The sequence below is a fragment of the Leucopleurus acutus genome, assembly GCF_964270905.1.
Source record: "Leucopleurus acutus genome assembly, chromosome: 4".
In the NCBI taxonomy this organism is placed as follows: Eukaryota; Metazoa; Chordata; class Mammalia; order Artiodactyla; family Delphinidae; genus Leucopleurus; species Leucopleurus acutus.
Genome location: NC_139146.1, coordinates 126897604 through 126920935, shown reverse-complemented (window position 1 = coordinate 126920935; position 23332 = coordinate 126897604). Strand labels below are relative to the sequence as shown.

The 23332-nt window shown below is 45.3% G+C and overlaps 1 protein-coding gene across 2 annotated transcripts in view; it reads right to left on the bottom strand.

The window, feature by feature from the left end:
• Window positions 1-23332, bottom strand: part of GATB (glutamyl-tRNA amidotransferase subunit B) — a 75645-nt gene that overhangs the window by 36889 nt on the left and 15424 nt on the right. For both annotated transcript variants that reach the window (XM_082838673.1, XM_082838674.1), the window contains exons 3-5: window positions 7599-7712; window positions 5037-5235; window positions 4503-4625 (exon numbers count right to left, since the gene is read on the bottom strand). In XM_082838673.1, coding sequence (XP_082694799.1) covers window positions 4503-4625; window positions 5037-5235; window positions 7599-7712 — 436 coding nt within the window. The remainder of the gene's footprint in view (window positions 1-4502; window positions 4626-5036; window positions 5236-7598; window positions 7713-23332) is intronic.

Below are 23332 nucleotides of genomic sequence, written 5' to 3'. Positions count from 1 at the left end.
TGGGGGAGGGCCTTCACAGAACGTTATCAAGCTCAATTTCCACCCTCTAGAAGTAGAGAGATTTGTAACAGCAAAACAAAAAAACTGTGCTACTGAGCACAGTGATACGGTGCAGTCACATTTTTTTTTTTTTTAAAACACATTCACACACCAGAAATATAACATCAGGGCAGAAAACTATTTCTGTCAACAGCAGGGGCCTGATGATTTAGTGAGAAAGTCTATTAAGCTGTCTCATTCTGATCACTGAATACTCTCCAGAACTTAAACAACAGGGTGTGACAAAAAATAAGGTAAAATAAATAATGTGGCTCAATTTCATCCAACATATTTCACAAAGTTTATTCATCCACAATGAGTGGTGATTCTACTTACTACTGTCAATAGAAGCACCTGACCTTTCATGAGCACAGGCTATTTGTCAGGACCTGTGATACGTTTTATGCACATTACCACGTTCTTTCCCTACAGCAGAGCTTTAATGACACATCCACTTAGACGTCCTTTAGGCAATTCACACTTGACACGTCCAAGACGGTATTCCAGGTTTTCTTCCACAAGGCCAGTCCTCGCCTGCTCTTCCCACCCTGCTGCCTCAACTGTTTGATGACTTGGATGACTTCCTCTCCTCTTTGGTTTCTTCCTTTTTCCATATACAATTATTTAGGGACTCGTTTCACAGTGTGGAAAGGGAGGCTCACAGAAGTCAAATACCTCGCCCAGTTTCTATAGCTAGAGGCGGTAGGATAGGATTCCAACCCAGGTCTGGGCCTGCGGTGTCCTCAGCACTCATACTCTGCTAACCCAGCTCCCAAGGTTGTTTGTTTTTAATTAATTAATTTATTTTTGGCTGCGTTGGGTCTTCCTTGCTGCACACGTGCTATCTCTGGTTGCGGCGAGCAAGGGTACTCTTCGTTGCAGTGCGTGGGCTTCTCATTGTGGTGGCTTCTCTTGTCGCGGAGCACAGGCTCTAGGCACTCGGGCTTCCGTAGTTGTGACACGCTGGCTCCAGAGCGCAGGCTCAGTAGTTGTGGCACACGGGCTTCGTTGCTCCGCGGCATGTGGGAACTTCCCGGACCAGGGCTTGAACCTTTGTCCCCTGCATTGGCAGGCAGGTTCTTAACCACTGCGCCACCAGGGAAGCCCTCAAGGTTGTTATCTACAGCAGCGGAGACACTGTCATGGCTGGCACTAGGAAGCAGGGTGACAGTGCTTACAAAGGAAGGCGTCCAGAAGTCAGACACACCCGGGCTCGGGCACTTCCTGTGCACCTTGGCCAAATAACCCAACCTCTGGAAGCCTCAACTCCTCACCTGTACAGTAGGCACAGTAATACCCATCTCTCAGGAATGTCATAAAGTTTAAATGAGACAATAAATTAATTTTAAAAATGCTTAGTGAACTGATGAGCACATACTCGATGTTCAAACCGGCAGATATTACAACCTTGGAAACATTTAGCGTATCTATATACTTTGGTACACATTCAACTCAGCAGACTGCTTTGAGGATCTCAACAGTGGCAAACATCCTGAGAAGGAAGTGACTTCTGGAACCCAAGCTGAGCTAGTCTACGCTCATTAGCAAAACTATCAGGAACTCACTGAAGCACAGCCCGGAGCACTTTAAGTTTCATTCCAAAAGCACACTGGGGGTCCACTGGTGCTCTCCAGGGCAGCCTTCCGTTGGTTCCCAGGCTGCATTCTCCAATGGCGACACAGTGGCCTATGGTGGTGGGACAGAAGGATGGGAAAGGGGCCTGGGCTGATAAAGTGCTGAGAGCACCAAAAGCCGGACACCTGCAGACTCCAGGCAGACCTTCACTACCCAGAGCACTTCAGGACAACATCAGCCACTCTGCTGCTGTGCTGGGGGCAAAGCTGTCTGATTTGTATTTAAAAGCAACCAAAAGTGTCACAACAAATGAGATTTAATGAACCCTCTCAGCTGTCACTGCCTGATGAGTTCTCACTGTTATGGTTTATCTCTTGGCAAGGACCCGATGGGACTATTTCTCAGCTAACAGGTGGCCTGTTTATTATTCCATAGGTTTGGTAGGAATCACAGTTATTTTGAAGAAGAATGGAATAATAAAACTTTTTTAAAGCAACAGTGCATAAATGGATAACTACCCAATCTGCCCATATTTCGTTTCTATTCTGTGGGTAAAAAGACAGCATGAGCCAATTCTCCATTCTACAATGGAGAATTCTCTTGCTCTAACAGAGCACTCCACTCAAACTCATGTGGCTGGCTGTGTTTTTCCTGACTTTAGCTTAAAGAAGAGAGCAAATTGGCAAGTTCCATCTCTAGATTCAACTTGTACCAGGGCTTTGATGTTACAATTTGTTGCCCATTAGATGTCCTATGTGACAAATGTGGCATTACAAATTCTCAAGTCCCTCTGTAACATGTGAATAAACGTGTGACAAAATGGTCGGTAAATGGTATGATAAACCGACAGGGAGATGAATCATCCCCACCAATGGTACTCAGTGGCACCCTCTGTGACATGTTAAGTGGTTAATTTTTTGTGTCAACTTGACGGGGCCAAGGGATGCTCTGATATTTGGTTAAGTGTTATTTTGGGTTTGTCTGTAAGGGTGTTCCTGAATGAGATGAAGCTTCAAATTGATATACTGAGTAAAGCAGATTGCCTGCTCACCGTGGGTGAGCCTCCTTCAATCCGCTGAAAACCAGAATAGAACAAAAGGCAGAGTGGGGGTGAAGCCAAGCAGGACCCTGCGGGGCTCCTGGACATGGAAGCCTTTCTGTGTCCCTGTTTCTTGTTTGTAGAGAACAGATTCCAGCCTCCATGACCTTCCCTGAGTTCCAAAGGGCAGGTTCATACAGTTGCTAATCAGGGAAGGGAGGGGAGACAAGGGAGATGCAGTCAAGAAACAACAGTGCAGCCTTGGGGCAGGGTCCTGGTTCCCCCTCAAGGGATACACATAACACTATCTTTGAGCTCTTTACAGAACTAAAACCTCCAACAAATGGAAGATGTTAACTACCTGATGAAGCATTCTTCATTCCAGAGAGAAGGTCATGATGTGATAGCCTCAAGAACCACAGAAGCGCATCAGGAGACCAGATTAAAGGAATGCAGGCCCTGTACACACCCTGATCCTTATCAGCAACCCAGCCCTTGAACCACTGCTGTAAAACTCCTCACCAAATGCCCCTGGGTTGGGACACACAGTTTTGAGGGCATGAGTCCACTGTGTTCCCCTCCGCCTGGCAAAGGAGTAAAGCTATTCTTTTCTACTTCACCCCAAACTCTGTCTCTGAGATTCGATCTGGCCCCAGCGCACAGAGGTCGAGTTTTTGGCATCGGGGGAATTTGCTGTCTCTGCCTGACTGCCTTGGATCGGGGATACTGGTCTTGTCTTGGACTCTGGCTCAGACTGGAACTTACATCCTTGGCTCTCCTGATTCTCAGGCCTTCAGTCCTGGGCTGGAACTATACTATTGACTCTCCTGCTCCTTGATGACTACAGATCTCAGGGACGCCTCAGCCTCCACAGTCACATGAGCCAATTCCTTATAATAAATCTCTTTACATGTCACACGCACGTGCACACACACACATTCTATTTGTTCTTTCTCTGGAAAACCCTGACTAGTACACCACTGGACTGAGAGATGGATTAACCACTGGAGATGCAGAACCTGCACCCTTTTTCCACGCTGTCAGGGAGTGCTCTGCGAGTGGCAGACGTTTTTTAAAAGACCCTGGGAACAGAAAATAGGGGAAAACCACAGGAGAGACGGGCATTCAGGGATGTAAGAGTGGGCAAAGCAGCGCTAGGAAAGGCTCATGAAGAAACTGGGTTTGACCAAAACTTGTGATCTTTGTATCCAATTTGCAAACACTTACAATGTATAATTTCCTTGATCCCAAGTTTTCACATTGTTTCTTCTGTTTAATTCCCTATTATATTTCTATTGAATTTCAGACTTTATCTCAAAGTTAAAGTTTTGTGAAATCATAACCTTGGTTTGTAGTCGATACAATCTGGCTTCAGCTTTCCTGGATGGAAATTCTATAAAAGGCGGAAAGAGACCCAGAGGAAAAGCATCCAGTAGCAGTGAAGCGCTGCCCACACAGAACTCACAAACTAAGAGCTACTGTGCATAAACACAGGGTCTTCTGAGGACGATGAAGCTGTTCAAACACATTATTTTATTAATTCTCACAACGTCCTAATGCAAGAGGCCAGGAGGACACCTCCAGTCCCTGGACTCCTAATCTCATACTCTTGGGCTCAGCACCTCTGCAGGGCCGCTGTTTGTGTGTTTATTTTTGGTCAGGGGCTCAGAAAAAAATTCAAGGAAAATTCTAAAGAAAAAACCCCAAAACCCTGAGGTAGAAAAGGCTGAGAAAAGGATGCAAACAACCCCACTGTAGCTGCTGCAGAGAATAAGACTCCAGTGAGGAGAGAGCCCGGGAGTGGAAAGGGAGATGGGAAAGAGGCGGGCACTGCTTCTGTGGCTGCTACCTGCCATGTTCGCCTGGCTGGTCCCCAGGGCCTGAAGAATCAGCTGTAGCTCCCTGACGGCTGCAGCCGCCTCTTCTCCACAGGACATGTCAGGCTCCAGGACCACTTCCAGAAGGCCGACCCCTACCAAAGAGAGGCAGAGTCAGTCTGATTGGAGCTCTCCAGTCTGATCCGCAGATACATCAGGCTGAAACTTAGGAAAACCCTGCAGCACTGACAGGCCCTGAATCGTTTCACTTTCCCCTCACTCTTGGATTTTTAACTTTGGTTCTTTTCTTTTAATGTCTGCTTCAGATGTCAAGCTGCTGGGTCTGTGACTAGGCGGCGACGCTGTCTCGTTTTAGGGGTGGGTTAGTTGCAAGCGCATAGAAACCACAGTCCTAGCCCGGCTCTCTAAGCAGCTCTGCCAACACCAACAATGATATTCCGATCGCCATTAGTCAGGCCCCGGGGCCTGTCTCCTCAGTTGGTTTGGGCAAACTCTGGAGGGGAAGGGAAGTGGCAGGAAGGAAAATGGGGACTCTCCAAGCCTACCCGCTCTATTCAAATCAATGAGCGTCTGGGACCGCAGGCTGTCATGGAGGCTTTTGCCGCTGTCCTGTTCCAGCTGGATCTGCTTGACCCCCGCTGTCCTGGTGACCATCTGACTCCGCCTCTTCCCCACACAGACGCTGTACGCCAAGCTCCCATTCACGGCAATCGGCAGCCTCTGCTGGGTAATCTGGTAGCCGGCCTGCACGCAAATGTGGGCCAGAGTCACTCATCTGTAGGTCAAAGCTGAGAACTAGTTGATCATTCCTTTTAATGTCATAAAACTACAGACTTACTTAAAACCACAACAGAACAGAAAAGGAAAAAAGGAAAAGGAGACACAAATCAGTTTATGTGCTGCGGCCGTAATTTAGCCTGGCCTCTTCTGGCTTCTCTGGACGCCCCTTTCCCCATCCCTGAACCCACACCCCCGATAATGAAGCAGTGAACAACGTGGATCCTATCTTCCCTAGGGAGCACCATTCTGGGGAATAACAATAATCTCTCTGTCTGAAGCCTCTAAGAAAAGAACCTATTGTTTCCACTAAGCTCGTTAGCTCAGCCCTGCAACTGATTACTGGGCTCCTGACAGACCCTCTTACTGGAAGTGCTGGCTAAGCATCCTGCCATCTACTCTCAGCACAGCTAACACCAGTTGCTAGTGCGGTGAAGCTGGATTCATTCCTGCTTTTCGAGCTCACCAGTCATGTCAGCTGCCCTCCCTGACCCGACTTCCCTTGTTCCTCGAGCCAGAAAATGCTGTGATACTCACGCCCGGCTAATGCAAAGCACAGAGTACTAAAATACTGATGGATGTTGCCAGAGCTCCGTCACCACCTTCTAAGTGGGGAGGAAGAATTACTTTCAAATGCACATGTGCATGAACACACACTAAAGAGAAGGCAGGTCAGGACAGAGAACTGGGGAAGAACAGAGAATGACACTGACACAGTTAGTGTCCCCTGACACGGTTCTCGGTACTTCACACCATTTAATCCTCAAGACAACCCTAGGAAGGAGCTACAGGGCATGGAGGGGTGAAGGGCCTTGCCCAAAGCCACAGAGCTAGTAAGTATCAATGTCAGGATCTGAACTCAGATGATCTGACTCAGAGTCTGCGCCCCTAGCTACCCGGCCAGCATTGTTCAAACTTCAGCTGCGTTGGAATCATCCGGTAGAGTGGTCAAAACAAAGATCTTCTGGCTCCATCTGAAGCGTTGCTGACTGCACATCTGGGGTGGCGCCTGGGAACTTATATGTCTGACATGTTCCTAGGAGATGCTGATGCTAGTGGCCTAGAGAACACACTTTGAGAACCACTGCATTAGGTCAATTTGCTCTCTGTGCTGAGACAGGAAGTCTCAATCTGTGAAAATTAAACTCTGGGTAGGGCTGCCAAATAAAATACAGATGCTTGGTGAAATGGGAATAATTTGAATACGTTATTTAGATAAAAACGAATCTTCTTTTAGTATAAGTGTGTCTGTCTCATGTAATGTTTGGCAACATGACCTCCAGATTATCTGAGCTACCTGGGCAAGAAAATCCAGAAAGCCAGAGTTAATAAAACATCTCATTTTAGTCATATTGCTAAGTCTCCCACCTGAACCAAACTCGTTATCACTCTTAAAAGATGAAAAAAATGCAGTTTAATTCTCTCCACCCTACCAAGCAGTAGAATTTACTACAAGGCTGGCAGCCAGAGGAAAAAAGCAGCAGCAATTGGAGAATTCAGGTTCCAGCTGTATTTTTTATTTAATTCTACTCCTGCCCTCACCTGCTGAAAACAGCTCACCCCTGCCTTCAGTTCAGAGAGAATAACGTGAAGCAATATCATCACTACTGATTTCCTAAGCCTCAAGAAGGGCCACACTTACTATCAGAGGCTCAGAGCAAATCAAACATTATTTTGGGAAACACACTTGACATTACAGTTTTGGTTCAGTTCAGTATTATGAAAAATTGGCTCTAGTTCACACTGGCTTTCCTCTTAAAGAAAAAACCTTTCTAATTTTAAGGAAAAAGCAGGTTAATATTGGGTTTACTGCTCGGCCAATTACTGCCGTTCGTCCAGGCTTCCGGTTCACGATTCTGCTTGCTCTTGCCCACTTACTCAGTACTTGGGGACGACATGAATGTCTGCAGAGGAGCCGGTCCTGGGACCTCCAACTTAACAGAGGGACGCTCTCGCTCTGTCTCCGGAGCCACAGGATGCACTGACTGCTGCATCAGCCACGGAAGTAGCTTCTGTCCTAACGACAATTAGCACCAAACCCCACAGCCGGGCTGAGCCTGAGAGCACGGGCTGCTTCCCCTCCGCAGTCAGTTAGGAGCGAGCCGCCAGAAGCACGAGGCTCCGCCAGAGCCGGCGATCAGGACCCTGGCATCCAGTCTAGTAAACTGGCTTCATCAGGCCGGGCACTGGCTTCATCAGGCCGGGCAGGGCCTCCCGCTGGGATGGATGGAGCTCTGGCTGAAGAGGCGCTCAGCCCCCTCCCGCGGCTAAGCCCCAGCTCTGGGTGGGTGGACAGACGGATGGATGGACGGAGGGCAGAGCATACTCACAGGGAGGTCTGCGTAGAAGTAGTGCTTCCGGTCAAACAAGGACCTCCTGTTGATGTGGCAGTCCAGGGCCAGGCCGGTCATCACGGCTGCTTCCACACACCGCCTGTTGAGGACCTGGGGGGACAGAACACGCGGCTCCTCTCAGACCCACCTTCTGAACAAACGCTCCTCCGCCTGCAGACATCCTCCCCGAATCTGGCCATCTGGCCCTTCGATGGGCATCAGCTCTGGTTCTGTGTAGGCAGCTCGGCTTACAAGCCGACTCAGTGTATCTGGAGTCAGGGCTAGTTTATATAAAAAAGAAGATGCGTGCGGTGATGGGACCCACTGGGCACCTAGTAACTGCCACATCGGGGGTCCTTCCCCCCTACCCATACCTGACATAACATCAAAGTTAACAGGGAAGGTCCCAGAAAAGCTCAGCAGAGTGGTTACTACAGGAAATAAACTTACTGTCACTGCCTCTGCTAGAAGAACAAGGAGCCGCTCAGAACACACAGGAGGCACTGATTCCTGAGAGGAGGGTTTGAGAAGCAACTCTCCAAACAACCTCGGTGAGGTTGGGAGACACTGTGACACAGAAAGAATGAAGTCCTGGAAATGACGGGACTGCAGCCATCTCCTCAAGGGCTGGGAAGTGCCGCACTCCTGCCTCCTACTCTCGGTCCAGGCCTGGCTGATTCCCTAGAAGTGGAGGCTGAGCGTGCCCCGCCCCCTCACCTCCCCAAGCTGCTCGTCCCTCCAGGGCTCCTGGGGCTCCTGAGCTCCTTCTGGATCCCACCCTGTCCCGCTTTTAGGAGCAAAAGACCAAGAAAGGGCTGGCCAACTTTCTGGTCCCAAGGGACATAAACAGCTCTTAGCACTTTGGGGGGTGGGTAGGTGGCTGGAATGAGGTAGACAACTAGAGATGAGAAGGAAGAGCATTCAGCTCTGGAGTCAGGTCCAGACCCCACTGCCGCTGTGTAGATGTACAGCTGTGGGGCTGGAAGCCTCAGTTTCCTCACCTCTGACAGAGGGGTTCAATGTCTACCTTGCAGAGGGGACAAAGTCACAGCTGGCAAACCTCCTCCACAGCAGGAATTCAATACATGGTTCATTTTCCCCACACCGCTTCGGGGCACGTTTTGAGGACATTATGCTTGCTGATGAAACATATTTCTACTTTTTATTAGACTATTTATGGTGTTCTTTAGTGTATTTACTATGTTATTATCTATGTAGGACTTTCCAGTTATGCTTTTTCACATCCGCCGTTTTATTTCAGCCCCACAGCAACCCTATAAAGAGGGAATTTGTATTATTCCAATATGTCAGAAAAAGAAAAAACTAAGACCCAGAGAGACCAAGAGACTCACTGGAATCTCAGAGCAGAAAATGTTAAAGCCGGCTCGAGAGTCCGCAAGTGCCCTTGCCTAGAGGGTGACAAATAGAATAGAATCCCTGTGGTGCGGGGACCAGGCACCCAGACACAGGCAGGACTTGTTGATCAAACACGCAGATTTTAAAAACAAATCTGTACAAGAAAATGTAAGAGGTGTCTCTACTCACTGCAACATACAACCCCCAAAGAAAAAGCCAACAGCAAACCTCCCTCCTAATAACATCATCACGTGCCTGGTTTTGGAAACCGGGTTACAAAATGGAGCCATCTCACAGCTTCCATTTGGAGCTCTTCATTCTGGGCCAAATAATATCGTCAGCTCTGCAGTTATAATGGTTTTCACGGTAAGATGTGTGTGCGGCGTGAACAGGATGCTCTAATTATTGACGTTTTCACTTGCTAATGTTTGGCATTTTACTGAACAGTTGTTACTGCAATACAAACAGAGCTGTTGGAAGAGCCTGGCAAATCCAAGCCCAAAAATCTGACCCGGGTCACGGCACACGAGAACCTGAGGCTGGGGTCCCGGCCCCGAACCCCACTCCTCCGGGTCTGGGCCGCGGCATGGGTGTGCTTGGAAACTGCCCGACTGGCTGTCTGTCCAGTTCTTGCTTCATCACTCCCACTGTTTTCTAACCACTGCTTCCTCTCTCATCTCTGTCCAGTCTGCCCCTTTGGGGCCAACCTTCTTCCTTCCAGGCATGAAGAGAGCCCAGGTCTGTTTTGCTTGCTAATTTCTGAGTGTGCATTGCTAATAAACACCCCTCGCCTGGTGCTGTGCGGGAGTGAAGAGTCGTGGGTGATCACAGACTCTCACTGCCCCTGCATGCACATGAGTACACGAGCACTTGATAAACCATCAATTTCCAAAGAATAAGAATTCAGTAAAACACACAAACATTACAGCAATATTGAATATACTTTCATCTTTTATGGATGATTTAGGCGGCTTGGAGCACTTCAGGGTCAGAATTATAAGCATCAATCATCACCACACTACAGTTGCACAGAAGGGCTAGTAAACAGAGAGTGCCAGTTAAAAGAATGCCAAGAAAAAAGAATTTATTGCGATCCTAGTCAAGCTGCTTGTGACAGATGGAGGTCCAGGTCAGCATGTTCTGAGGAGAGGATGCAGAATTGGAAACTTCAACTGGGGCTGTCTTTATTCCAAAAAATGTCTTCAGTGTCTACACAATACTAGGCTTTAGGAATGCAGAGGGACATAGGACTCCGTTGCTGGCCTCAATGAATGTGCACTGAGGACAGGAACCTGCCGGCACATCCTACAGCCTTTGCAAGTTCATCTTCCACGTGAGGATGATCCTGCTAAAAATGCAAATCTTATGGCATTCTGTTGCCTAAAATCATTCAGCGGCCCCCATGTCCACATGATAAAGGCCAAGCTTTTACACGGTCTAGCTCCAGCCTCCATTTTCAATTTTATCTCCTATCACATATCCCCCCACCCAACCCCACCCCATGGTCCAGTTCTCCTGTAAACCATGCTGATTGCTGACTTGCCCTATTCCTACTCACAGTCTACTGAGATGTCACCAAGTCTGTGCAACGTTCCTTACGCTTCTTCCTATGTACCTCTCTGACCTTCTACATGCTTCCATTTGTGCTTGTATCACAGTGGATTAGATGTGTTTACATATATTTCCACTAAACTAAGTTTCATGAGAACGGGACTTGTCTGTTCAGCCTTGGACCCCTGGAGCCTCATACAGAACTGAAAGGCAGTGGTGCTCAATGTGTGTTGAACTCAAATGAGGAGGGAGGTGATGGGTATCCACGGAGGGTCTCAGAGAGGCAGTGATGCCTCACTCTCCTCCAAGGTGTTACCTGCCACCTGCTGGCCTTCAGACTTATTTCTGGAAGTGCCCTGAAGTGATGACCAATCACGTATGATATGATCAAAGAGGTAACTCAAAAACTCCAAAGACTAACTTGTCCTGAAGAAGCCTGTTACAGAATTTTCTTTGCAATTAACATAAAGTGACTACAAAGGAGCTCACGGCTAACCCCAGCAGCTTTCGTGTGGAAGGAAAGCAATGCTTCTTGGAACTCACAAAGCACAACTCTCTCAGGTGAGCCTTAGGACACCTCACTCTGAATTTGGGAACCATGAACAGCAAGTGCTGACTGCACTCAGCTTGTGTCAGGAGGTGTGCTCTGCACACCACACGCACGTGCCATTTAATCCCCTCAGTGGTCCTAGGGCAGATACTCTTACAATCCTCATCTTACACATAATGAAGGGAAACACAAGAGATTAAGTAACTCGGCCCAAGGCGGCACACACAGTAAGTGGCAGAGCCAGGATGTCAGACCCCCAGAACCCAGGCTCTGGGCTACACTCATCGTAAGCCTTCAAAGAATGCAGTGCATTAGTGTTAGCTCTCAAGACCCTAACTTCAGGCCAAAACTCTGCAGCAGCGTCTCAGACCAAACCCTTCTGTTTCCAGTATTTTCTTCCTGCCAGTTTCTACCTGCATAGTCTTGTTTTCAGATGTCAAGCTCTTAGAGGGTGAGCCTCGTGTTCTTTGACCTTTGTAGAACACTCTGTACACAGGCTCTGGCATGTGGGAGCTGGAGAGTGAGTGGACCTACAGTTTTTCTCAATCAGCAGGGGATGTTGTATCGCTCGACTTCTGAAACCTTTAGACAAAAGTACCTGTGAAACGATTTATTGAATAAGCGAAGAGCTAATTCCTTAATCGGAAGTTAAGAAAGGTATGAAAGGTGGAGGCAGGAGATGAGACAGCCAATAAATGTCATGACCAGCAGAGAGACTGGGCAGATCACGGTCAGAAAAAGGATACAGGGTGAGGGGGTAGTGAATGGTTTTTAAAAAGAATCATCACTTGTTCGGCTTGTTTGAAAAATAAGCAGTCCTGAAACCGTAACTTGTGTGGAACCTAAAATACATCCAGCGCATAAGGCAGCATAAACAGCCCAGAAACATCATGAGACCTCCAAGGACACGTTGTGACCACAATATGAGAAGCAGTCTTCGAGTTTTAAGACTTACTTAGCCTAACCAAAGAAACATTTCCTGATCTCTGAGCACAACAATCGTTTAATCATTTAATGACAACTCCCAACACATACAAGATAAATAATCAAGTAATTCATATTCTACTTTCTTAGTCTGTCTTGATTTTTTCCCCTCCTCCCAAATCCTCTAATTCAGGCCTCCATTCAAACAATCCCCCGTCCAATCAAGAATTCTGCACCTGCCACCTGGCCAGGTGTCTCTGCCTCCACCCTCAGCCCTATAATGTCTCCTCCACACCCATTCAAGAGTGATCTTTCTAAAGGATAAATCTGTTCATGTAATTCCCCTGCTTAAAATCCTTCTTCCCTCCTCCCCACCACCGAAAGGATAACCTCAAGTGCTTGGCGGAGTCTTCAGTGCTTTTTGTGACTCGGCCCATCATCACCTTGCTGGCTTCCTCTCCCTCCACTACCCCTAGCCCGACAGATGCTTATGCAGCTCGGCACGTGACATGCTTTCATACAAACTGCTGCTTCTGCTGGGAACGCCCTTCCTCCTCAACCACTTGAGCAAGATCTTAGTACCTGGCAAGACTCCCGGTTGACCCAGCAGTACCTCAGCGTAGGTATCCCTCCTTCTCAGCTCCTGTGCGCTCTGGAAAAGCACTGGCTCCCCAGCCAGGCTGAGCTCCCTGAGGGCAGTCAACTCATTTTATCTTCTTTGAGCCATTACCAAATGCAAACCAGCTGATTAAACATTAACTGAGGTAATGAATAATTTAGCATTCCCTTTATCAACATCCCAAGCTCCATAAGCTATGAAATAAAAGCAAAACTGTTCTATAAAACGTGTCAGGAAAAAGCAACCACTCTTAGCATGTAAAATAGAACAGATTTCATGCAGAGACCTTATTACACAGATGACAGACGAGCCAGGATGTCAAAAAGGCAACTTAGAAGATTCTCAGCAGCAGGAAGACACTCATACCCCAGGGATGGAGGGGCTGGGTGGGGAGAAGCAGAAGCAGTGGACATGACTTCTCCACTACCTGTGATGCTTCCTCTAAGAGGGAAGGAGAAATTCCCTGTTGCTTCTTTCCTCCCAGCTCCAGTCTTTCATCAGAGCCTCCCGCCCAACCAGTCGGAAGCCAGCTGATGGGGGCGGGTTGGGGGAACACTAGGACCGTCAGCCTGCGGGAGCACATGCCCACCCCCCCCTCCCCGATCCCCGCCCGCCCTCCTGCCCCCCTGCAGTGATACTCAAAAGAGCGGGCGAATGGTGAGGCGAGGAACTGAGGAACGCAGGCCACGACCACACAGCAAATCCCATCCATTTTTATACTCACTTCTATGACTCCTTCTTTTGTTAAATATCTAATTGATCAAACGATGCCACTCTCAAGTCTATCCAATCAACATACAAATGAAAATCTTGTGGACTCCTTTTTCACATACTGGTATCCAAGAATTATGAAATGTTACTAATTTATAAGGAGGATTTGTGATAACTCAACTTGGGTTGGACCGAACTCTAAGGTGACATTGACTATTAGGAAACGATTTGCTAAGTAAGTTCACGGAATGAAGAAGACTCCATAACTTATTCAGTCAATAAAACATTCCCTAGGATTTTAGCACATTTACGTGAAATTCTACAAATTACAAATAAATCAATTCACAGAAGTCAGTCTTGGGGACCTATGCCAGGAAATATTTTGTGATATACTTCAAAGGAGTAAAACTGCATAGACTTCAAAATAGTTTGTAGTTCACACCATTTCTCTCCCCTTCCTCCTTTACCCTCAACTGGTGACCCAACAGTAACATGATACCCAAAGTAAGTCCAGTGGGTACCAGTACCTCCTTAAAAAAATTGAGGCAACATGACAAGACTAGTGTAACTCACTGAAAACCCAGTTAGCAACTCCTCTGGATCATTCAAACAAAGACTCTAAGGTGATGTTTTACAAAAATCCCAAGTGGCAATTACTCTATGAAATTAATGCTATACATGACAAACCTGATGATTAAGATATAGCATGGTAAATGCTTTAATTTATGGAGAGAAAGTAATTAAGATTTATTAAGTAAAAATAAGGCACTAAAACGTGCTTTTATCTTACCGCTAACCATAAATTTGTCTCAAAGCACGAACTCCCTCTGATTCATATTCAAAGCGAAAGTTCCCACACAGATAAATTTTCATTATGGTAAAGAAAGTTGCTCCCCATCCCATCGCCTCCCCACACCACATTCCTTCTCATCCTTGAGCTCTTTTATCATCCCCGGATACAAATACAAACACTTTGAGCACTGATGACTAAGCTTGCTAAAACTGCTCAGTTAAGACAATTTTTTTAAAAGTGGACTTCTATCATCAAAAGTTACCAGGTTTCTGTAGATACTAAATATTTATCTAGATATGCCCACACAAATATATATGTTCTCTACATCTAAACACGGGCATTGCCTCGGGAAAAGGAGAACGTGAATGCAACAATTTTTCTTTTGTTTAAATCCCTCTTTCACAAAAGGGAAAAAAACATCAAATATCCATCACAGGAAACAATTCTTGTTCAAAGAGGAGGGGTGTGGTCTGGCAGTTTCAGGGGTCCCTCAGCTCCACGATCCTCTCTGTTCTCAGCCCTCTTGTACCAATTCCGCTCCCCAGGACGGGTCAGGATCAAGGGCAAGGATATTTCCTTGGTCCAAAGTGCCAGAAGGCCCACTCTCCTCACTTGGGATTCCATTCCCCTCCTGCCCCCGCCTCCCTGGCAAGGTCAGGTGGCCTAGGGCTGGTACCCACACTCCCTCCACAAGGAAGGGCTGGAGAGGGCAGCCTAGACCAGCTTGGCCTTTGACACTGGAGCAATCCCTCTTGCTTTTCCATGGACCATTGGGATACTAGGACCTGACATTCACCTCTGGGCTTGTAGGAGAAAGAAGGGAAAGATCCAGGCGTCCCTCTAGCCCGGGGAAAAAGAGCTCTCACGTGACACAGCCTGGTTTGTTCGGCCTTCACTTTGGGGTCGGAGGCCAAGCCAACTACTACAGTGTTCACTTGTGGAGCCTCAGACCTGGCCAGGGAGCCAGGTTAGAGAGGAAGGTTTGAGAATGGTTGGCAGCCAGTGAAAAGCAAGACTGGGAGTGCAGGTTGGCTGGTCTCCATTTCTTGTTCCCAGAGCACTCCGGGCAGTTACTAGCACGGCACTTATTCTGATCTTGAGAAGACAAACTGGGTCGAGACTGAGTCGGAAAGACCTGAGCCTGTCTTCTCTCTACTCATCAGCTGTGTGACCCTGCACAAATCACCTAACCTCTCTCAGCCTCAGTTTTCTTATCTGCGAGGGGAAAAACATAACTATTTTGCAGGATTGTTTGGTGAATTCCATAAAATTACTCAACATATGGTAGATATTTAGTACACACTAGTTTCAGAATGGAAGTGTTATTAAATGCAAAACGCCCAAATCAACTGAATCTTTCATATGCAAGCTTTTCTAAGAGGCAAGGGAATCTAATAAGAAAGGGTCTAAACAGTTCCACAGACCCATTAGTCTGGATTTACAATCCAAAGTACGGCACAACAGATGCTGAAATTATGTATTATGTCAAACATCATACTTCCCGCTTAAATGATAACCAACACTTTTGTGATAATTAGTTTGTTATCTGCAGAGGAATAGAGACCATATTTCTTAACGTCTCAGGAAGCTTATATGACTTCATTTTCTCTGTTTTATCGTGAAGCAAAATAAATCTGTGGCTGGAAAAAGCTCCCATTCTTAAGTGAGAGAAACTACCTTCTGACAAGCTGAACAGTTAGACACCAGATAACTGAGTCGATTTTTACTGCCGTCTCATTGTTGCCCACCACATATCTGTGACTTCCTGTCTTCTAAGATAGCAGCTACTTTTGAAATTCAAAGAGAGTCTGCGGAGAAGAGATGTAGGAAGGCATGAAGGAGACATGGGAATCACGTTTTAAAAAATCACTATCCTGCAGCAACATGGATAGACCTAAAGATTATCATACTAAGTGACCTAAGTCAGAAAGAGAAAGACAAAGACAAATGCCATATGATATCACTTATACGTGGAATCTAAAATACGACACAAATGAACCTATCTACAAAACAGAAACAGGCCCAGGGACATAGAGAACAGACTTGTGGTTGCCAAGGGGGGAGGGGGTGGGGGAGGGATGGAGTGGGAGTTTAGGGTTAGCAGATGCAAACTACTATATACAGAATGGATATAATAAACAAGGTCCTACTGTATAGCACAGAGGTCTATACTCGATATCCTATGATAAACCATAATGGAAAAGAATATTAAAAAAGAGTGTAGGGCTTCCCTGGTGGCGCAGTGGTTGAGTGTCCACCTGCCGATGCAGGGGACGCGGGTTCGTGCCCCGGTCCGGGAAGATCCCACATGCCGCGGAGCGGCTAGGCCCGTGAGCCATGGCAGCTAAGCCTGCGTGTCCGGAGCCTGTGCTCCGCAATAGGAGAGGCCACAACAGTGAGAGGCCCACGTACCGCAAAAAATAAAAAAAAAAGAAATGTATATATAACTGAATCACTTTGCTGTATGGCAGAAATTAACACAACATTGTAAATCAACTACACTTCAATTAAAAAAATAAAGAGTTTGTTCAGGGGAAAAAAATAACTGTCCCTTTTTTAAAAAAATTTATTTATTTTTGGCTGTGTTGGGTCTTCGTTGCTGCGCACGGGCTTTCTCTAGTTGCAGCGAGCGGGGGCTACTCTTCGTCATGGTACGCGGGCTTCTCATTGTGGTGGCTTCTCTTGTTGCAGAGCAAGGCTCTAGGCACACAGGCTTCAGTAGTTGTGGCTCATGGGCTCCGTAGTTGTGGCTCACAGGCTCTAGAGTGCTGGCTCAGTAGTTGTGGCGCACGGGCTTAGTTGCTCTGCGGCATGTGGGATCTTCCTGGACCAGGGCTCGAACCCGTGTCTCCTGCATTGGCAGGCGGATTCATAACCACTGCGCCACCAGGGAAGTCCCAATAACTGTCCTTTTTGAATAAAACTTTGGGATTGGGCCAGGATCTTTAATGGAGAAAGATTTCCCCCAACTTTAACTCTGAATATTTGTCTTTCTCTTGTTTATAGCTTTTAAGAAGAGTATATTACTATTAAAAAGGCTAAAGCATACAAATCCATTCATTTTAGATCACTGCCCCCACACTGAAACTGCCACATCTTTTCTAACCTACCCTAAAATTTACTCCCAAGACCTAGAGATTCAATGGAATGACAAACTTTTTCATATTAAGAGTAATCAGTGATAGTGATAAGAAACATTAATTTCATGAATGAAAAGCTCTAATGACCTAGAAAGAGATCTACTTTTATCTTTACATAAAAGGTTAGTACTTAGTTGAAAGCTCTGACTATTGCTGAGAAACAAAGCAACTGCTTGAACCAACTGAACTCTAAGAAATGCTAGCTAGGTATTCACTACTGGTATGGACAGGGAAGTTGGATAGGGAACAAGGCCTGTCAATATCGAAAGCAATTCCTAGAGACACTTGCCATTCTATTGAAAGTGCACTAGCTCTGTTCCTTAGTCCCAGGAATGCCCTGAGGAGTGAGCCTTTGGAAGAGTCTATCAGGACACAAGTTATCAGGAAGAAAAAACCATCCTGTATTTTATGCATCCAGTAGGTATACGGCATCTCGTTAGAGGCTTCACGGCAAGCCATAAAATCATGGAGGCTAAAAGGAAAAAAAAAGAAAAAAGCCAAACCTTTATAAGGCAGACCCCCTATTTCCTTAGTTATGTTTCCTTCAAGAGTAGGTAATTAAAGAACTGGCCTGGATTCTAAACAGATGTCAATGTCATGAAAGGAAAAAAAGGGAAAGCAGGAGGAAGAGAGTGGGGAGAGAGAGAAAGAAAGGGAAAGGACAAAGAAAAAGAAAAAATGAGACTAAAGAGTCATGACAACTAAATGTGGTGTGTGATCTCTGACTGGATCCTGGGTTGGGAAGAAGTAAATAAAGGATAATACTAAGATGACCACGAACCGTGTCTTGGATAACAGTAGTGTAAACAGGTTAAGCTTTTTTGAGTCTGATAATTATACAGCCATCAATAAGAGCATGTTTTTGTTCCTAGGAGACAGATGCTGAAATATTTGGGGGTGAAGGGCCATGATGTCTGCAACTTACTCTCAAATGGCTAATCCAAAGGGAAAAAAAAAATCTAGGTGCAGGATGGACGTTCAATGTACTATTCTTTCAACTTTTCTGTAAGTTTGAATTCTTTGGAAATAAAAAGTCTGGGGGAGGAAGAAAGGAGTAGATAATTCTCCTACCTAAGAGGATGGGGAGATGTTACAAGCCTTAAAGTCAGGAGGAGAGCCTAGAGGAGGCTGGAGTTATTTAAACTGATGCTAACTTGTAAACCATACATGTGTACTGGAAGCTCCCATTCAGCATTGCTGAAAATCAGTTGTAGAAAAGAAAATATTCTACTTACTATAATCTGTCTAAACTTTCCTATGCTGTCAACACATTAAGTTCCTTGTGTAGATAATGAAGTATATAGTACAACACTCGTAGGACTATTAAGTGTTTCATTTTACATGTGAAAAATCTGTTAACGGAGAATTCTGTACCATCTATATGTAAGTATAGACAACGTATATATAAACAAGAATATGAAGGGAAGACATGTTCTTTTACCTGGTAGGAAAATAATTTTCTCCAGTTATATCTTTTCTAGCTGAAAAATACTTTTAGCATCTCCCAAATTTGTATAGCTATCTTATTTTCTGTTAATGCTTCCATTCTGTTGTCTCACTATGTAAATACACAGGCAATTTCTCAATTTGTGCTTCTCTGAAATACATCTGTGATGAAGAACTTCATGTTAATTGTCATTCATGCTGTTGTAAGCTGTCCCATTTTAAGTGCTGAAACCTACTGGCCACTATAAAATAGAAGTACTATCTGTATTAATATTTTAATGGTGCAAAGTTAAGAATATGAGTACCATAATAATAACAAGTAACATTTACATGCCACTTGAGAGTTATGAAGTGCTTTCATATACAGTAACTTCTCTGCATAGAAGTAAAAACGGAAAAGAACAAGAAATACGTAAATAAGAGAGCTAGCTAGCTGTGATAAGTAAACAAAGGTTATGAGTGATGACAGGCATCTTAAATGTTTACAAACAGCTACAAAGGAAAAATTCCCTGTTGTGTTGTCAGAAATGAACAATTAGCAAATTCTGCAGAAGGGAATGAAGTCTGGTGCTTTATGCTAAGAATGGGAACCAGGCAAGTCTCGCTTCTATTTTTAACTGGGTTCCCGACCTCTTTGTGACCTTGCATAAGTCCAGAAGGCCCTCAATTTCTTCTCCTACCAACTGGGGTTGGAGCCCCAACCTTGCTCACTTGGGTGGCCTATGAGTTGGCAAGCATCACGGAAAATTCAAGATGCTGTTGACAATCACATATTACTGCCTGTCTGCATCTCCTAAGAAAGCTGCAGAGCATGACAAAGACTCTTGATTGACTATGCTTCCTGCTTTTATACTTGAGAAAAGAGATTCATGCATCAAAATTTGGAATAGAGTAATTTTAAGGCTCCTGGGAACACTAACGTTTTCTGATTCCCACTTATTCTCCCTGCCCCAGCACCCAGGCCTTATTATAAGGATGCAACCAGTGGTGGAAGGCTGGGAAACATGAAGGCTCGCTAGCAAGAACCCTCTGCCATGAGTAACAAAACTCTCTTTAGAGGAGTCCAGCCTGACTACACTAACTATGCCAGAATCACCATGCCTATGCTTGTCATATTTGTGATGCCAATGGCAAATGACTTAACTTGGCCAAGGTTTTTAAAAGAGCTAAGGAGAAAAATTCCCCAAGATGCTGCAGTGTAGAGAATAGCCAACTTCTTCCCCCAAACTAAATATGAAGCTGAAAATACATCTGGAAATGGTCAAGTAAGAAAGGTCTATCCCAATGGCCTCAGAAGACAGGTGTATATACCTGTGGTGTGGAGAAAGAATTCCACAGAACCTACCCCAAAAGAGTATCTCACACCTACTCCCAGATGAAAGGCAGACACAGTAAAACTGGCTCGGGCTAATGAAGGCAGAACTGGGCATCCTCCATTCTCCTGCCCCCATGTTTCCATGTGGCTGGATTCTGCTATTCCATATTCTTTTGTCCTCAAAGAGGAGTGACTTTTCTGACAAATGACTTTGGGAAAAGGAATCGACCACAAGTGGTTGGCTCCTTATGGCCCAGCATTTTTATTACAGGCTCTAGTAGAAATCACCAGAACACAGCCCGTCTCAGCTCTTTCTGATCAGTATGCCCACCGAGATGGTATATTCTGGTTTACTCTGGCCATGTGATAAGCCTTCTGCAAGTGAAAGGCCTATGGTTTGGGGGGAGCTGAGTTCAACTGAGGCAGAAAGTACTAGAAGCCATTTGGATATATCATGTTACATTTTTCAATCAAGCTGTTATCAGTAATGAAGCTGGTAGGTTCATCTCCATTTGTCTTAATTCTATGCTGATTTCTCAATTGGTTCTGACTCAAGAGGGGAAGGGAGTATTATTTTTATTGATGCCCTAAAACCGCACAATATCTTCCTGGAAACTCTTTTCTAGTACTCATTAAACCAATCCGGAAACCCCAACAGCATCACCAATGACTCCACAGAGCAGAAGAAACCTGAGAGAGCCAGCTGCCATGGCTGAGGATGCATGTCCTGTGGGCGCAGAGCTTTTACAGGTCTGCTGCAATTTTTTAAGCTCTGGAACTGTCCGTGGAAGAAAAATGAATGGTACCCAGCTGCATGATTTCAGGCTGCATTTTTATTACAGGCTTCTAGCGTAAATCACCAGAACAAAGCCAGTATGAGCTGCTTGAATGGCAGAGACAAAAACTATGTCACAGAACAGTGTTAGGTAATTTTTTAAACTACTATATATTTATATCAACAAAAGACCTCTAAGCTTTTGTACTCCTGGGCACCTTTGGTAGTGTGTTTTTAGTTTATTTTCTACACATTCCCACCTCGTTTTTTAGCATTACAGACTTGTGGGTGCAGTGGTGTACCAAATTCATTTTAAACACTTAGGAGTTCTAAGTAGAGCACTATCTTCTCTAACAAGGGCTTGGTGTTATTGTACTCAATGTCTCATCCAAGGGCATTTTCTGAGGGGAAAATAAACCTGCCTAGTGGGATGTGGAAATGGGAGAAAAGCCCTAAGCCCAATACTGAAGGTTTCTTGCTCAGGAATGAATCTCTAGGGAGATGAGTGTGCTGCCTGGAGACATTCCTTTCCCAGAAAGGAGCATGTGGCCGCGTCAGAGAGTCACCTGGGGAGAAGGCCAGACAAGGTCCCTCAGGTTCCCTGAGGCTGGGGTGGAGGGGAAAACAGCCCCTTGGCTTCCTCATGGGTTCCCTCCACCAAAATCCACTGTCCCTCTTAATTCTACTGTCTTACTTTTTGTTGTCCCTTGAGAGGAACAAGATGGCATCACCATTTCCAAACAAAGGTGAAGGGAACAATTAATTTAGGTTGAATTGCTTTTGGAAAGTGATAACCTTTAAAGGCAATGGGTGAGAGCGTGCATCCTTGCACAACCAGAGGGAATTTGGAAAGAGCTCAATCACTTGATCTGTGTCTGTGATAAGAGGACAGATAGGATGAGCTGGGAGGTGTACAGATCTCAGCCTCAGCTGCAATCAGAAGGGAAGGATATCTCGGTGGCAGAGGAAAGGAAGCCCGAGAGAAACACAAAGATGCCTTTCCTGTCCCATTCGGAGTCTAAGTCGCTCACCTTCACAGCCTGGGCTGCAGACCCAGCTACATGGTCACACCCTCTGTTCCCTCCTGTAAAGTTTCAATTGTAGTAAAGTCTCAGCCCAGACTTAGGTTAAAACAAAACAAAAAAGTCTGCCCTAAGAACTGATTGCCACAACCTGCTCTCAGGCGAACCTGGGGTTCTAATTTACTAACTCTGTGGTCAAGGAACCCCCAGGCTAAAAGATAAACGTGAAAAATGGCCTGGCTTAGACCTGGGGTATCTGGCAAAAGCCAAAGTAAAAGCTCTTTGGAGAGATTCGCTCTTTCCCCAGCCAGAAGATTCCCACTAATAAAGGCCTGTCAAACATGACTTCATAATCCAAAATACAACAAGAAGATCATCTACCATTTGCCAGAATCAGCAGACACACCAAAAAGCAGAACAAGACAGCCCAAGAACTTCAGGTAACAGAATTTCTGAACACAGGCTATAAAATATTTAGATTTAAAGTTACCAAAGAAACGAAGAACGGAATACATGAAAAAGGAACAAGATATTTTCAAAAAGACAGGAGAGATTTAAAAGAGAAAAACAGAATTTCTGTAAATAAAAGATACTCTCAGTGAAAAAACAAAACACAACTCAGTGGGTATGTTAAAGCGTAGAGCATATATAACAAAGACAGAATTAGTGAACTGGAAGAAGATGTAGAGAAAATTTCCCAGAATGAAACAATGATGAAAGATTCTAAAAGAATATTTCATTATGGCTACTATTTGCATGGTAAAATGTATAGCTGGGAGCTGCCCAGAGTCAGGGCTGCTCTCTTAGTGGGGGGTCTGGAGAAATCCAGTGTCCAGGGCACTGAACTGGTAGCTTATTAGGTCAGATCTCCTTTCACCCATTCTTCTTTGGAAGCAGCACTCTTTTCCACTTTTCTCTCACCCCCAGATTTAGATCTCTCACCTACTGGACACTAATAAATAGCACATATGATCAGCGTCAATGCTGAACAGTCAATGCCTGTGTGTGTGTATAGTATGTGGACATACATCTATTAACATTACCACATATACACCAGTTGATGGTATCCATGTTTTGTAATATACACATACCTGCAAAATAATAGCACCTACATAAATCAGACTTCCAATAGTTATGGTAGAAAAGAGATTGGAGGCTGAGCGTTAAACGGAGGTCAGAAACATGAGTTCTAATCTGACTAGGACATGAAGGAACTGAGTGACGGCGGGCAAGTCACAACAGCAGTTCTCTCATCTAAGTTAAAAGTACTAAATTGAATGACTTTCAGGATCTCCTCCTACTCTATCCTCACACTGTTTACAATGTCGAGAAGCTAACTACCCTCATACCATTCGTGTACTTTATTTTGTAGGACAGGTCTCTACTCAGAGCCTGTCCTTACTTACATTAAGAAATGCAATCATCTGGCTTTCTGGGCTGGAGCAGACCAGAAGTAATAATTGAGAAGTGAAAAATGAGCAAGAAGTGGTTCCTAGAATCAAATATACTGACAGGAGCTTAACGAAGGA